Source organism: Natator depressus, chromosome 6 (assembly GCF_965152275.1).
Source record: "Natator depressus isolate rNatDep1 chromosome 6, rNatDep2.hap1, whole genome shotgun sequence".
NCBI lineage: Eukaryota > Metazoa > Chordata > Testudines > Cheloniidae > Natator > Natator depressus.
This window is the reverse complement of record NC_134239.1, coordinates 125258230-125274575: the sequence shown is the minus strand read 5'-3', so window position 1 is coordinate 125274575 and position 16346 is coordinate 125258230. Positions and strand designations below refer to the sequence as shown.

General features: G+C 46.3%; 1 protein-coding gene across 1 annotated transcript in view; it reads left to right on the top strand.

The window, feature by feature from the left end:
• Window positions 1–16346, top strand: part of ABHD12B (abhydrolase domain containing 12B) — a 35861-nt gene that overhangs the window by 5893 nt on the left and 13622 nt on the right. The window contains exons 2-7 of the mRNA XM_074956699.1: window positions 7205–7326; window positions 10865–10964; window positions 11897–12016; window positions 14453–14483; window positions 14865–14910; window positions 15010–15139. Of these exons, the coding sequence (XP_074812800.1) occupies window positions 7205–7326; window positions 10865–10964; window positions 11897–12016; window positions 14453–14483; window positions 14865–14910; window positions 15010–15139 (549 nt within the window). The remainder of the gene's footprint in view (window positions 1–7204; window positions 7327–10864; window positions 10965–11896; window positions 12017–14452; window positions 14484–14864; window positions 14911–15009; window positions 15140–16346) is intronic.

Below are 16346 nucleotides of genomic sequence, written 5' to 3'. Positions count from 1 at the left end.
TGGTTTTGCTGCCGTGCGGTTTCCTAACTGCGGTAGGGCGATAGATGGAACGCATATCCCTATCTTGGCACCAGACCACCTTGCCAAAGAGTACATAAACCGAAAGGGGTACGTCTCCATGGTATTGCAAGCGCTGGTGGATCATGGGCTGTTTCACCGACATCAGCGTGGGATGGTCAGGAAAGGTGCATGACATGCACATCTTTAGGAACACAGGTCTATTCAGAAAGCTGCAAGCAGGGACCTTCTTTCCAGACTGCAAAATAACCATTAGTGATGTTGAAATGCTTGGGAGTCCCAGCCTACCCCTTGCTCCCATGGCTCATGAAGCCGTACACAGGCAGCCTGGACAGCAGTAAGGACCAGTTCAACCATCAGCTGAGCAAGTGCAGACTGGTGGTGAAATGTGCCTTTGGACGTTTAAAAGGTAGTTGGCGGTGTTTGCTTACTAGGTTAGACCTTAGTGAAAGCAATATCCCCATTGTTATTGCTGTGTGCTCCATAATATCTGAAACAAAGGGAGAAAAGTTTCCAGCAGATTGCCCTGATTTCTGGCTGCTCAAAATTGGTTGCCAGGCAACGAGAAGAGCACATCGAGGGGCTCTGTCTCCATGAGGCTTTGTTTCAGCAACTGAGTCAGAATAATGTGACACTTATCTGTGTTCCTTGCCAAACTTTCCTCTCCATCGCATTTTCTCCTCTGTAAACTCCACCCCCACCAATCACCGTGTGTTGAATGAATAAAGATCTTTTCTCCTCAATCCAGTTACTTTTTTTTGCTGTTTGTGTGCATAAAACAATGTAAGATAACACTGTGAAGGGAGAAACAAGGAAAGCTTGCTTACAGCTGCACTGAAATAACAATCAAAAGGTGCACGAATGGGTGCCTTCTGGTCCTTGTAACCTCCCCTGGTGTTGAGTGAAAGGGATACCAACATCACCCCCCCAAACACACCTCCCCTGGCCTCATAGGACATCTGGGAGAGGAGGATGTGGAACTTGGCAACAGTGGCAGCAGGTTCAGCATGGGCCGCAGAGGGACTCTAGTGTTCAGCTGCCTTTCTTGAACCTCAACCAGATGCCTCAACATGTCTGATTGCTCCTTCATAATCTGCAGCATCTCTTCCTGCGTGGCATGCTCTTGTTCCCTGCATGGTCTCCTGTCCTCCTGGTCCATGTCCTCGGACACTGTAATCCTCCATTTTCTGAGCTCTGTCTTCTCAATGTTGGAGGTGCGCATTAACTCATTGAACATGTCCTCCTGAATCATCTTTTCTCCTAATCTGGGAAAGTCTCTGGTGTGGAAGAGGCACTGACGGACAAGGTTTCAGCTCCAAGGAATACAAAGCACAAGGGTAGCATTGGTATATTCATGCTTGATCTGTAATTTTCACTCCATGCATCTGAAGTGGTTTTTTACCAACAAAAGCTTATGCCCCAATAAATCTGTTAGCCCCTAAGGTGCCACCAGACTCCTCCTTGTTTTTAAGGATAGCCTTGACTGTGCACGCAGTGTTTCTGGTGCAAGGTTAATTCTTTTTATAAAAAACACCCCTCAATGCACTTCATTGCAAGCCACCACATAATCACAACCGCTGGCTACAGGAAGAGTTGGTTTGCTGCTCCAGCCGTGGTGAGTAAAGCTACAAGGCATGGACGAGAGGTTTTGTGCTGCTGCTTTTGTGAAGACATCCTTAGGATCACTGGTTAGAACTTAAGGAAAAAACCCCTTTTCCCCTCATCAGCCTGGATGGAGATTGAGGACAAGCACCAGCATAAAGTCCCCCAAATCGTTTTTACAAAAGTAGCACAGGGGAGGGAGACACAAGAAGCTGCCCCCCTTTTTTAAAATGCTGGTTGCAATACACAGTGATCCTTTCCAACCATAGCACGTTCGGGACATTGTGGTTGTGATCCAGATTTTACCTAACAGATGGATTGTTTGCAGTTTAAGGGCTAGAATTGAAAACTTCCCCCATTTCCCCTAGGTAACCATATGCGATAACCCTCTTCTGAGGGTAACAGACGGCAAGGCAGAAGATGCTGCAAGCGTCCGGGTACAGACCTGGTCCTTGTGCTGCAGTGCCAGCAGAGTTAATACTGGAGTGGCGAGGGAAAGTGTCCCTCCTGTGGTGGACGAAATAAGGCATTCCTTCCCAGAAACCTTCTGCCAAGGATTGCAGAGTACCTCCATGAAAGCTTCCTGGAGCTCTCCATGGAGGATTCCCAGGCCATCGCTATGCACATAAACAATCTTCTCCAGAGAGCACCTTCTGCATAACTGGAGTGGCCATTGATACCCACTACACCTCCTTTTTTGTTCAGATTAAACATAAAAAATAGCATGTAACCCCTACAGTTTGACCAGAAAGGTGGGCTCACCAGAGGTGCCTTCCCCGGCATAATGCTCTCCCACCAACTGGTCCTCTGAAGGGATGGGCTCCAGGGTTAAACAGTTCTTGGCTGTTGGAGAATGGATCCACCACTTGCCTGCTTCACCACCTCCTTGTCAACAATGTCCTCCTCATTGTCGCTTGAGGTCGCCTAAGGCTCCTGGGAGGTCTCCACAGAGCGTTTTGGGGTAGTGGTGGGGTCGCCAGCAAAAATATCATGCAGCTCCTCATAGAAGTGCCACATTTATGAGGCAAACCAGAACGACCTTTCACCTCCCTTGTCTTCTGGTACGCTTGCCAAAGCTCCTTTATTTTCGTGCAGCGTTGCTGCATGTCCCCGGTATAGCCCTTCTCCCCCATACAATCTTGGCACAGATGGCGGTGTTTCTTCTGCAGGATCGGAGCTCTGCCTCCACAGATTCTTTCTACCACCTCCCTATGTACTCCATGCTGGAGCACGTGTGCAGCCTTGAGTCTCCATGATCAGTTGTGCTGGCGAGCTCCTCACACTGATCAAACAGGAAATGAAAATTCTAAAGCTCCCCTGTTAAAGCCCAGGGAACTGCTTTTTCCTGTATACCTGGCTGATGTGCAGTAGAGTTGAAAGTGCTCTCCAGAGTGGTGACAGCAGAGCACTGTGGGACACTTCCTGGAGGGCAAGTCAGTCAAATGAGACAACACAGTGTCTATGCTATCCCCGTGTTGACCCGTGGATGTCCAATCAAGTGCTACACCTCTTGTGGAGGTGGAGTACAGAAGTCTACAGGCCATTTAGGACAGCGGAAGGGATGCGGTAGTGTAGACACATTATTAAATAGACCTAACACGGCTTATGTTGCCCAAACTTTGAAGTGTAGATCAGGCCGTAAAAAATTTTTCCTGGTATCTAACCTAAATCTCCCTTGCTGCAGATTAATGTGATTACTACTTGCCCTACATTTAGGGGACATGGAGAACAGCTGTTCTCCATCCTCTCATAAAGGCCCTCAACATAGTCTTCAAATATCAGCCCCCGCCCCAGTCTTCATTTCTCAAGACTAACCATACCCCTTTCTTAACCTTTCCTCATAGGTTGGATTTTCTAAACCTTTTATCATGTTCGTTGCTCTTCTCTTGACTCTCTCAGAACCGGACACAGCACTTCACCTGAGGCCTCACCAGTGCCACGTAGAGTGGGACAAATGACCTCCATGCCTTGCTACACTCCTTTTTGTTACAGCCCAGAATTTTAGCTTTTTTCACAACTGCATCAGACTCATTCAACTTGTGATCCACTATAACCTCCCACCCCATTCTCTTCAGCATACTACCACCTAGCCACTTAGTCCCTGTGTTGTAGTTTGTGCATTTGGTCTTTCCTTCCTAAGTGTAGTACTCTGCATTTACCTTAGTCTGAAATCAACAAGGGTAAAGTCAATACTCTGACTTGTCAAGGTCACTTTGAATTCTCTTCCTGTCCTCCAGAGTGCTAGCGACCCCTCCCAGCTTGGTGTCCTCCACAGATAAGTGTCGTTTCCACTCCATTATCCAAGTCAATAATGAAAAGACTGACCACTGCAGGACCCCACTAGATATGTCCTCCCAGTTTCACAGCAAACCACTGATTGTCACTCTTTCATGTAGTCCTTTCATCTAGATCACATTTTCCTAGTCTGCTTTTGAGAATGTCATGTGGGACTGTGAAAAGCCTTCCTAAAATCCAGATTTATCCCATTCACAGCTTTCTCCCCCTCCCCCCACTAGGCAAATAATCCTTTCAGAGAAGGAAATTCTGATCTCAAAAGATCCACCACATAGCCAGGTCAATATATAACTCAGGTCTTACCCAATAATCATGCTGCTGCCAATCCTTTAGTATCTAATATCTTTTCTCTTACCAAAAAAAGGTCAAAATGGTCAAAGAAATCCTATACATACAAACATTGCAAAGTTCTTGTATCACATTTGAAGCAGTGGTGGAATAAATTGCTGGCTTGTAAAGTCTCTGGTAACATTCAAAAGATTGGAAGGTCCTCAGTCCATTGATTGGAAGGCTACTTTTAGGGTAGATCCTCAGATCAGAGCAGGAAAGAGGCAAAATGCAGATGCCTCTAAGGTCTTTTCTACTTTCTCCCAAGCTGGAGGGAAAGCTCGCAGTCTTAATTTGTGGGGGAAAAATTACAGGCAAAAGATGGAGTCCGGGGTCACGTGAGCAAGTCATATGCCCTTGCATGTTTTGACTCACAGGAGCAGCCATTACCCATATTTTGGCTCAAGTGTCCACAGGAAGGCTCACTGGGTGGAGATAAGCATCTTCTATGACCCATTGCACAAGCTAAGTGTTTAATGGGCCATCAACTTAAATAGCTCCTTCACAATGTGCTGGCCAGATAGGATGTAAATTACCTGGTGGGTGTTACCCCAGGGGACACACCTTTTTGAAGTACTGGTACATAGCCAATATTCATATCTTTAGATACAAAGATGATACAAGATTATAAATGGGATAATCACACTCCAAATCATAACTTTGCCATTGACACCTTACCTGATGCACTTTTTGTACAAGATTTTTTGCGGTTATCTAACAGTGGCAACATTAATACTAACATGTTTATACTTGTTCTCTAGGTGCTTACAAACTATTAATCAGTTTTGTACAATATCTTTCCAGGTATCAAAGTTAGGCTGACTGGTCTATAATTCCCTGGGTCTGCTTTGTTCCCCTTAGTACCTTTCTTTACAATCTTTGCCCTTCTCCAGTCTTCTGGGGCCTTTGTCTATCCTTCATGAGTTCTCAAAGATAATTTCTAGCAGTTCCAAGATTTTCAGCTAGTTCCTTAAGTACCCTTAAATGAATTTCATCCAGCTGTGCTGACTTGAATACATCTAACTTATCTTAGATACTTTTTTTAACATATTCTTTCCCTATGTTGGCTTGTCTTCCTTTTTCCCCTTGTTAATATTGTGTTGAATATCTGGTCTCCATTAGCCTTTTTAGTGAAGACTGAGCAAAGGAGATTTCATCATTTATTAGCGCTTTCCCTCTAAGTAGAGGACCTAAACTTTTTTTCATCTTGCTCTTAATGTAGTTCTAGAACCCTTTATTTCCTTTTTTGGCCCTTGCTAAGTGTAACTTTGTGCCTTAGCCTTCCTGACTTTGTCCCTGCATGCTTGTGCTATTCTTTTGAACTCCTCCTTAGCAATTCATCCATGTTTCCACACTTTGTAGGATTCTTTATATATATTTTTAGTCGTTAAAGGTCCAAACTGTGTGCACATTTGTAATCTATCAAAATACTCTGAAATTTTGAAGGATACACATGAGCCTACATGAATCGAGTAGCATTTTATTAAGATTCTTTTCCTCCCACAACATGGTGGGGTGGAAAGAACCTAGGTCAGCCCAACTATCTCAAACAGCAAATACTTATTGCATCTTGCCTCCTGGAAAGCAATAAGGCTTAAAAACGAGTAGCGTGTGCAGTGGAGAGAATTGTGTGTTACTTAACATTGAGGTTTAGAAACTTGACTTCTAAAGCCCTGCCAGAAAAGACGTGTAAAAAGGTAAAAGCAAGGACTAGCCTTGTCTGAAAACTTAGGCACAGCATGTGCGCACACACTCTGAAAAGCAATTCTATCCCTAGTATACTCAACCTCTGACTATTGTTTACCAGTCTGGGTGGGAAGCTCATGTATCAAATCTCTGGACATGCAGTTTAATGCCATGATGAGAATCCTAACAGGAACATTCAAATCCACACCTGTTCAAGAGTTGTGCACTCTGGCACACATTTCCCACTTTCCCCTGCTCCCAAATCCAGGGAGAGAGACATACAACTGAACCATGGCCAACCTGAGTTTACCAATTCATGAAGACTTCCAGAATCTGCCAAAGGCATGCCTGAAACCTCACTGGCTTTTTTTTTTTTTTTTTTTTTGGGGGGGGGGGGGGGGAAGATCTGGCTAAAGTTCTTAAAGTGCTCTCATTCAATCCTGAGGCTCACTGGAAAGAATTCTGGGATAATGTGAATTTCCCACACACCTGATTGCCAATCCCACAAAGGAACTTCCGTACTTCAATGTACCCTGGAGACAGTCCTCTGTACTGGACCATTTTAGAACATTGCATGGCAGCTGCTGTCCCCACTCTCCTCTCTTGGAAGAGGAGACAACACAGTATGACTGTGGACACTCCCTGGCAAACAGTGGACCATGCTGAAAGTCAGTGTCTGCTTTGATCACTTGCCGTGGCATCTCCCATTTACATCAAGCCACTCCTGAAGCTACCCGCTGGCGCACTAATCTGGACTTGCCTATTTGCCTCTCTTGCCTCACAAAAGAAGGCTTTAGAAAGATTGAAGAGGCTGTTGAGCATCAGTGATGGGAATAGGGAAATCCCTTTACACATGCTGCCTTCTGCACACCAAAGAAGTGCTCCAGCTTGTTCGTGCTCCTCTTGAAGTACCTGAGGATCATTTTCCAGACTTCGCATAGAATACAAAAGACAGGGTCAACTCGAGTCTCTGCAGGCAGCAGCACTGCTGAGCACTACTACAGCAAATCCAGCAATTGGTGGTCTTAGGCCTCTAGTGCCTGACAGGGAAGTGACTTCTTTTAAAATAACTTTTTGCAAGAATCTTAACTTTCCTGCTGCTGCGGAAGAAAACCCACCCCTGCAAAACTCTAGGTCCTTGTTTTAATCATGTCCATAAGCTAGAGACTTGACCCAGCCCCTCCCCGCACAAGTCCTATGTAAAGACTCATAAACCTAAACTAACGCTAAATATTTTCTTAAAGTAATGTATATCAATGGGATTTATGTCTTACAGGAGTTGGCCATTCTGGTTATTCAGAACCCTAATTCTGCATCTCTTCATTATTTATGTTTCCATACCATTCCTTATACGTCTCTTTCCTGCGCTGTTGGCCAAGTTTGTCTTTCTCAACATTGGTAAGTATTCCTCCCACTTACTTGTGTGGATCAGAAATTACGTGGAACTCATTGCATTTCTTGCTCTATTGGTTTATCAAAGAGCAGAAGGGGGGGGCAGCTGGTGAGCAAACGTTTACGTGTTGCTTTACTAGGACCAAGCGACACATGGAAGTGATCAAAGGGCTAAGACTTAACTATTCGGGGGGTTCTGGCTAATTCATGAGATTTCTGGGATGTGAAATAAAAACCTCTCTGTAAACCTGAAGCAGTGTGGTGGTGTGAGGGGTAGAGTGACTGACTACCTTTCTGCGGTGCAGCTGGTTTGGTGGGATGAGAAATGCAGTGGGGTTGCTGAGTGAGGATAACCTCTGCGGATGATGAAGGCAAGGGACAAAGGGAGATCCTTAATTGGCCTGATCTTCCTGGTGGCAATATATTTGTTACTCCTGGGGGAATTCTGTGCTAAAATATTAAAATCTGTACACTATTTTTTTTTAAATTCTGCATTATTTTATTTGTCAAAATAACACCATATAATCATGTCAGTTTCAATTATTTTGGTAATTTATTTCAAAATACCAGTCAGCAAGTTTTTTGTAACAATACAGACATCAAAACATGTTTTTGACAAATAGATCCTTACTAGACACATGAATACAGAACTTTGAGTAATTCCTTTAAACTACAATACAGAACTGTATTTGCAGCACAGAAGCAGTGCAAAGGCTTGGGGGGGGAAATCAGGGGTAACAGAGAAGCTGGGGGAGGGGGGAGCTGGGAAGGAGCCTGGGAGTGAACTTGGAGAGTGGCTGGGTATGAGTGGGAGACCTATGGAACTGTTTGTTTTTAATTTTCTGAGGGGGAGGAAGGATTGTTGGGGAGCCCCCCCATGCAGACCCTGGCTGCCCCCTAGCCTTTCCCATTCAGTCAGGCACCCCCATTCCCATCCTTCTGAACCCCAGTCTGTGACCCCCCCCCCACACAGCCCTGTGCCCCATTCTGTCTTTTTTTCTCTCTTCTTCCCCCCCCCCCCCATGTCTCTTCACCTGGTCCCCCCCGCCCTGGGCAGGGCACTGTAAAGAATGCCACCTCTTCTCCTCTCCATTGGCTGCTACAGGGAGCTATCTGCTGTCGTGGTGCCACAGCAGCTCCTGGTGGCCAAAAGGCATAACTGCAGTGCCTCTCTAACAAAGTATTTTCTGTGGAGGGGGGGGAAAAAATCTGCAGGCGACTTGAATTCTGAGCGTGTGCCGTGGTACAGAATTCCCACAGGTGTAAGTGTGTACGGAAGAATCCCATGCACTGCTACAGGCTGGGGACCGACTGGCTAAGCGGCAGTTCTGCAGGAAAGGACCTGGGGATTACAGTGGACGAGAAGCTGGATATGAGTCAGCAGTGTGCCCTTGTTGCCAAGAAGGCTCACCCCATATTGGGCTGCATTAGTAGGAGCATTGCCAGCAGATGGAGGGAAGTGATGATTCCCCTCTTTCGGCACTGGTGAGGCCACAGCTGGAATACTGCGTCCAGTTTTGGGCCCCCACTACAGAAGGAATGTGGACCAATTGGAGAGAGTCCAGCCGAGAGCAATGAAAAGGATTAGGGGACTAGACCACATGACTTATGAGGAGAGGCTGAGGGAACTGGGCTTGTTTCTTCTGCAGAAGAGAAGAGTGAGGGGGGATTTGATAGCAGCCTTCAATTACTTGAAGTGGGGATTGGCTGTTCTCAGTGGTGGCAGATGACCAAACAAGGAGCAATGGTCTCTGGTTGCAGTGGGGGAGGGCTAGATTGGATATTAGGGAACACTATTTCACTAGGAGGGTGGTGAAGCACTGGAATGGGTTACCTAGGGAGGTGGTAGAATCTCTTTCCTTAGAGGTTTTTAAGGCCTGGCTTGACAAAGCCCTGGTTGGGATGATTTAGTTGGCCCTGCTTTGAGCAGGGGGTTGGACTAGATACCTCCTGAGGTCCCTTCCAACCCTAATCTATGATTCTAATAGCACAAATAAACAATGTACCATCACTTTGCAACTATTTTGCATTAATATGCTATCATGTAGCAAGAGGAATAGCAAGGCCCGGTGAAGAATTCAATTTCTTTACAGTAAAGTCCTCACTGTTTTTTGTGTAGTAGAAGCCCAGAAATCAATGAGGATATGCAAAGAACAATATTAACCCTCTGAGATAATATTGTACTCCAGTACCTGCTGTAAGTGGGTTCAATTCCACTGATGTAAGGGGAGTTTTTTACCCATTTGCATGAGATCTGAATTTGGCCTTACACCTTCAAAGGCATAAGTGCTGACTTCCCCTCTTTCCTGTGGGTGCTTGGCCCCGCCCCCACTCCACCCCTTCCATGAGGCCCTGCCCCTTCCAACCCCTCTTCCAAAGTTCTCACCCCAACTTCACCCCCCTCCCTGCTCCTATTCCAACTCCTTCCCCAAATTCCTGCCTTTTCCCTGCCTCCTCCCCTGAGTGCACCACATTCCTGCTCCTCCCCCTCCCTCCTGGAGCTTGCTAATGCTGCCAAACAGCTGTTTGGCAGCAGCCAGGCAGCAAGTGCTGGGAGGTAGGTGGAAGAGTGGGGATGCGGCATGCTCTGGGGAGGAGGAGGCGAAGTGGGGGCAGGGGGAGCTTGGCTGCCAGTGGGTGCAGAGCACCCACTAACTTTTTCCCTGTGGGCGCTCCAGCGCCTATGTTCAAAGTGGCTTACAAACATTCTCTAATCTTCAAATATCCCCATGAAGGAAGGTAGGTAGGTATTTATACCCATCTTACCTCACATGTGCCTCAGTTTCCCCAAATGTAAGTGGTCTAGGACCACACAGAATCAATGGCAGAACTGGAACCAGATGCTGAATCTCCTGGGGCCTGGTCCAGGTCCCATAAAGTCAATAGAAAGACTTGGCTGGGAGGAGAAGCAGGACTCCAGTGTTGAGATCAGCCTGTGATGCCAGGATGCCTATTAAGGGACTCTGTTCCAGTCACTTTCCTCCTTTCGTCGTCTTTTGCGTGAAGGATTCATCATCCTGTACCTATCTGGCTAGTTAATGTTCAGTTTCATGTTGGCTTGGGGATTGGGATGCCTGGTACTTTCGGTCCATTACTGTGAGTTGACAATAAGAGACATTTTTCTGCCAAGGATCTTGTTCACGGCAGTTCTCGTTCCAAGAAGGTGGGTAGGCTGGCTAGCAGAGGTAGTATAAATATGTACAATCACTTCTCTATGTGGAAGTGCTATGTATAATATACACTTGAAGGGGAAAGATTTCAGAACTGCTTGACACAGGTCTGCCTAGGCTCTCATTGAAGCCAAAGGTGAAAAGCCCTTTGACATCAGGGGGAGGAGTTAGCTAAGTGCAGAAGATTCCACCCATGATAGGTCAGGAATTGGGTTTTCTTGCAATAACATGAAACCTCTTCCTCGGAATCCAGTGAGACTCTACTCGGTTTGTGACTCTGGACATGAGCTAATCCTACTAGCTATCAATAGGATGATTACTGCACTGTACGGGGAGAACATGCCACTTAGCATTTTGTGACTTGTCTTTCTCAGTGGCATTTCCCTTTGTGGACTTTGGGAAGCCTGAATTGCTGCTGAACCATACTGTAAACTTCTATCTCACAACCGAACCAGAGGTTACCATCGGCGTCTGGTGAGTAGACAACCAGATCCATTCAGATTCTCATGGACTGGCAAAAGGAAAGTGTTTGAACTCTAATATACCCAGCTGAGGTCTAATGTCTAAGAATTTCAAACCTCAAACTATACTAGTAGTTGACACCTGGATACCATGTGGCATGCAATGTAAAAATCTGTCACTACTTAAACTTTTTAGATTCTCCAGCTAAAACTTATTCTTACATTCTGCATAAAGCTGTACGTTTTTAGTGATGAAGCAAAGTAAGAGCTTGCAGGTCTCCAGAACTTCCTTTGTAGTAGTGAACAATAAAAACAGCAGCTGTATCTGGATGCAAAGGGCTTGACCCTTCTTTGACCAGATCTGTGTAGGCATGCACAGCCTGCTATTTCACCACCTGCCCATGTACACCAAGGTGCAGGTACAAAGTCCATGGGCACAGTAGTGAAAATCTGCCTTGAATGTCAAGCTGGGTCAGCTAGCAATGGTGTGCTGCAGAGCAGCGTGCGCATTGCTCCCTCCATTGGATGTTCAGTATTTTCCCCAGTTATTCCTGTATGCTGTCTACCAGCAGTTGTGTCCAGAGCCCTTCATCTGTCACAGTGGATCTGTTCCTGGCTACTGGACTGTGATGAGAATATGTAGCTATTTTTAAAACAGAAATGATGCTGCATTATATTCTGCTGAATTAAAAACAGTATTTGGTCTCTCAATTGTTTTTCCTTTGTGAAGGGTATTCCATGTAGAGCAGTGGACAGAGAAATGGCTGGACTCTACCTAACGAAAGAGGCTGTGCCTGCCTGGTTTTTGAAGACCATTAACTAAATGCAGTTATTCATCTTCCCAGTGTCTGATCCATGAAACAGTAGCATGTCTCCTCTGATCAGTAATGGAATATCCAGATGCACTTGAGCAGGCTTGTTAATTGCACACTCTTGATTCTTTAGGCATGTTTTGCCTGGCAGCAGGGGGATAGAAGCTCAAGGGAAGGACCACAGCTGGTATGAAGAAAGTCTTGCAGACAATAATCCCGTTATAATTTATCTCCATGGCAATGGAGGTAACAGGTGATTAACATGAATAATGCTATATTTGTAGGTTGTTCTATATTATGTTGGGTACATTGTGTTGCTTGTGTCAGTCACATCTGTTGTCTCCAGCTGGAGACAGAAATAGTTTGGCTGTAAACTCTGGAAGTCGTCCTCCCCCCTCCCCCCCCCCCCCAGCTCTGCTGACAGTGACCTTTCTTATGGAGAGACAGCAGACTTGTTCCTGGCTTTTTAATGGTTTTTTATGATGTGGCTTATAATACTGTTTGGTACCCACTCCTCCCCAGCTTGTGTCTCAACCACTTCTTATGCCTACTAGGTTGTAAGCCCTTGGGGGCAGGAGCTGTTTGTAGAATACCTAGCCCAGTGCAGCTTCCACAATAGAAAGGCTTAGGAACAGTTCTTTTTCCTATAAAGAGAATCCTGTCAATTCAGCATGTCTTACTGAAGTGTCTGCCTGTCCTTTTGCCATTACTATGCACAACTTCTCCATCCTCCCTCTTTGACTCACCTCTGCGTCTACTCCCCACATCACACGCTCAAGCCTGCCAGTTCTGTCTGCATGGCCTCTCCTGTTTCCACTGCAAAGCTCTATTCCAGGCCTTGATTGTCTCTTGCCTTGACTCCTGTCCGTCTCCTTCTGGCCTTCCTGCCAAGCTTTCCAAAATACTACTGTGGTGATCCTTTGCCTGGCCTGATGCTATGACCAAGTCTAGCCTTTCCTAAAATCCCTTCACTTGACTCCCTGGTCCTTCCATTTCTGTCAGGCTCCCCATTCTCCCCTTTGCAGCCTGCTGCAACTTAGCTCCTTCCTGTCTCTTTGCTCCTGTCTCCTTTCGTTCCCCCCTTTGCTCAGTCCAAATTGCTCATTCAGTCCTTCACCTACATCCACCTTGTGCCTTCTCCTTTCATGCCTCCCTCTATGCCTGGAGCCTCCTTCCCGACCGAGTCCTGCCCTGACTGGACCTGCAGAACCTACTGATCTCATGGAGAGAGTCAGGTCAGGATTTGCCCCACCTTGTGTATTGCTGTCATACCCTGAACTGCTGCCTAAATGTTCTGTTAGCCCCATCATAGCCAGCCTTGAGGAGCCATCCTCCTAGCCCCTTAGAATGGCTGTAAAATGAATGCTGTGGGGTGGCCAACCTGTGTCTCCCCCAGAGCCACATGCGGCTCTTCGGAAGTTACTCGGCGGCTCCTTGTCTAGGCACCAACTCTGGGGCTGGAGTGACAGGCGCCAACTTTCCAATGTGCCGGGGGGCGCTCACTGCTCAACCCCTGGCTCTGCCACAGGCGCTGCCCCCACTCCACCCCTTCCTGCCCTCCTCCTCCTCAGCCTGCCCTGCCCTCGCTCCTCCCCCTCTCCCCCAGAGCCTCCTGCACACCACAAAATGGCTGATTCGGGAGGGAGGGGGAGGTGCTGATTGGCAGGACTGCTGGTGGGCGGGAGGCACTGGGAGCTGGGGGGGGGCTGATCGGGGGCTGCTGATGTATTACTGGGGCTCTTTGGCAATGTACATCGGTAAATTCTGGCTCCTTCTCAGGCTCAGGTTGGCCACCCCTGGCGCACTGTGTTGGATTTCTTTTAAAGGATGCTCTTTATCTGGCTGAGTCTGAAAATAAGTTATTGATCTAAATTGCTTCTCCCTTGAGGCAGACCGGTTTTAAACAGGAAATAGCCAGAGCCTCCTTTTTTGTTTCTTTCTGGTATTTCAGCAACTGTGGACTTTGGCCATACGTCTGTGTGCTCCAAAGTTGGTGTTCGTGCACTGAAATAGAGTGCCACGGCTTCCATCTCGCTGGCTCTCACTTTAAGTCTTAGTGATGATCAATTTTTATAGCATCTTGGGTGCTAAAATATTAGGCCGTTTATTAGCTTCCTGGTGCTTGGTAAAGCTATGTCTTTACTCCCAAATCTCGTAGTGGCTGTCTCAACACACTGCCCCCCACCCCCCAAAAAAAACAAAAAAAAACCCAACCCAAACCCTTGACTGCTAATCAATATGAAAAAATTCTGCTATAAAATAACTTGCACTTGAAATATTGGAGAAATGTTCTAAACTCATCTGTTAAGGTTGCACGTGTCGTACTCTAGAGGCCAGTACACCCATTCTGGGCCTAACTGAAGGTGAATAAAACATCCTGGGGCTGAGGCAATGAAAGTCGAGGCCAACTGATCTGTTGAAGGGGCCAGCTGCAAACTGTTGGTTCCTACATGGTGCTCCGATTTAAAACTGTCCTCTAGTACAGGGCCACAGTGCACAGACTAATCCATTTTTAAAATGGATTAAAGAGCACTTCAGCTTCCTGTTGTCTTTAAAGAATCTTCATTTCTTCCTTTTGCCTATCATCTGGCTGCCCCTGGTAAAGAGGACTTGTTATTCGAATCAATGAATCCTTGTTAAAGCGTGGTGTTTTTTTTTTTTTTTTTTTTTTTTTTTAACTCTCCTACAGGGCTTCAGGGCACCGAGTTTCCTTGATGAAGGTAGGTCAGACCGATACGAGTGGGTATGGAGACTCCCACAGACCAGTGTGTGGGGTGTACTCGCTCAGATGGTATCCCAGAACACTGCTTGTTATCTCGCTTCCCAGGGTAGTGTATGTCACCAACAAAGATTTGGTAGGGCCAAATCTTGCTTGTTTTTGTTTTTTACACAAGCAAGCCAACTGCACACATCTGAGTGATGGCTAGGAGTAGGGCAAGTAGAATCTAGTGGGTACCAATCCTTTCTTTCCATGGATTGGGGATGCACCACTGTAGGATGGTTCTTCAAGCCCGTACACTAGCTCTGAGTTTTGAACAATAAATACATTGGCTGCCCTAGTCTGTCATTTGGAGTGTAACATTGCTTGATTTCTTGAACAGGTGATGAGTGGTGCAGGCTTCCATATACTGGCTCTTGACTACAGAGGTAAACTTAACAAAACAAAAAACACCAAACAAAGCTGTCTCTCCATTTATTAAAATTTTTTTTCTTCATGTTTTAACCCCCTAATCTGCTGCCTCCCAGGGTATGGGGACTCTAGCGGCTATCCAAGTGAGACTGGATTTACTACAGATGTCATGTACCTCTATGACTGGGTAAAAGCCCGGAGTGGAAATAGCAGAGTGCTCATCTGGGGACACTCCTTGGGTAGTGGGTAAGTGTGGTACCAGAGACTGGCCAAAGGATGTGGAGTCTAGGGATTGTAGTGAAGCATCCCTTGTGTTGCTGGACAAATGTGTAGTTGCTATATAACCTAAAATACCAGGCTGGGTTTTAATTGCAAACATATAATGCCCATGTAATCCTCTCTCTCCTCTGATCTCTGCTACAGCTAAAACTTCCTTTTTAATAAAGGAAAATCCTGTTCAATCCCCTATTTCTCCTATTAGGCCTTGTTTATAGTAGGAAACTGTCACACTTCAATGACTTCTAAGGCACTGAACTCCATAGACCCTCTAACAGAGGAGTAATCATAGAATCATAGAATATCAGGGTTGGAAGGGACCCCAGAAGGTCATCTAGTCCAACCCCCTGCTCGAAGCAGGACCAATTCCCAGTTAAATCATCCCAGCCAGGGCTTTGTCAAGCCTGACCTTAAAAACCTCTAAGGAAGGAGATTCTACCACCTCCCTAGGTAACGCATTCCAGTGTTTCACCACCCTCTTAGTGAAAAAGTTTTTCCTAATATCCAATCTAAACCTCCCCCATTGCAACTTGAGACCATTACTCCTCGTTCTGTCATCTGCTACCATTGAGAACAGTCTAGAGCCATCCTCTTTGGAACCCCCTTTCAGGTAGTTGAAAGCAGCTATCAAATCCCCCCTCATTCTTCTCTTCTGCAGACTAAACAATCCCAGCTCCCTCAGCCTCTCTTCATAAGTCATGTGCTCTAGACCCCTAATCATTTTTGTTGCCCTTCGCTGGACTCTCTCCAATTTATCCACATCCTTCTTGTAGTGTGGGGCCCAAAACTGGACACAGTACTCCAGATGAGGCCTCACCAGTGTCGAATAGAGGGGAACGATCACATCCCTCGATCTGCTCACTATGCCCCTACTTATACATCCCAAAATGCCATTGGCCTTCTTGGCAACAAGGGCACACTGTTGACTCATATCCAGCTTCTCGTCCACTGTCACCCCTAGGTCCTTTTCCGCAGAACTGCTGCCTAGCCATTCGGTCCCTAGTCTGTAGCGGTGCATTGGATTCTTCCATCCTAAGTGCAGGACCCTGCACTTATCCTTATTGAACCTCATCAGATTTCTTTTGGCCCAATCCTCCAATTTGTCTAGGTCCTTCTGTATCCTATCCCTCCCCTCCAGCGTATCTACCACTCCTCCCAGTTTAGTATCATCTGCAAA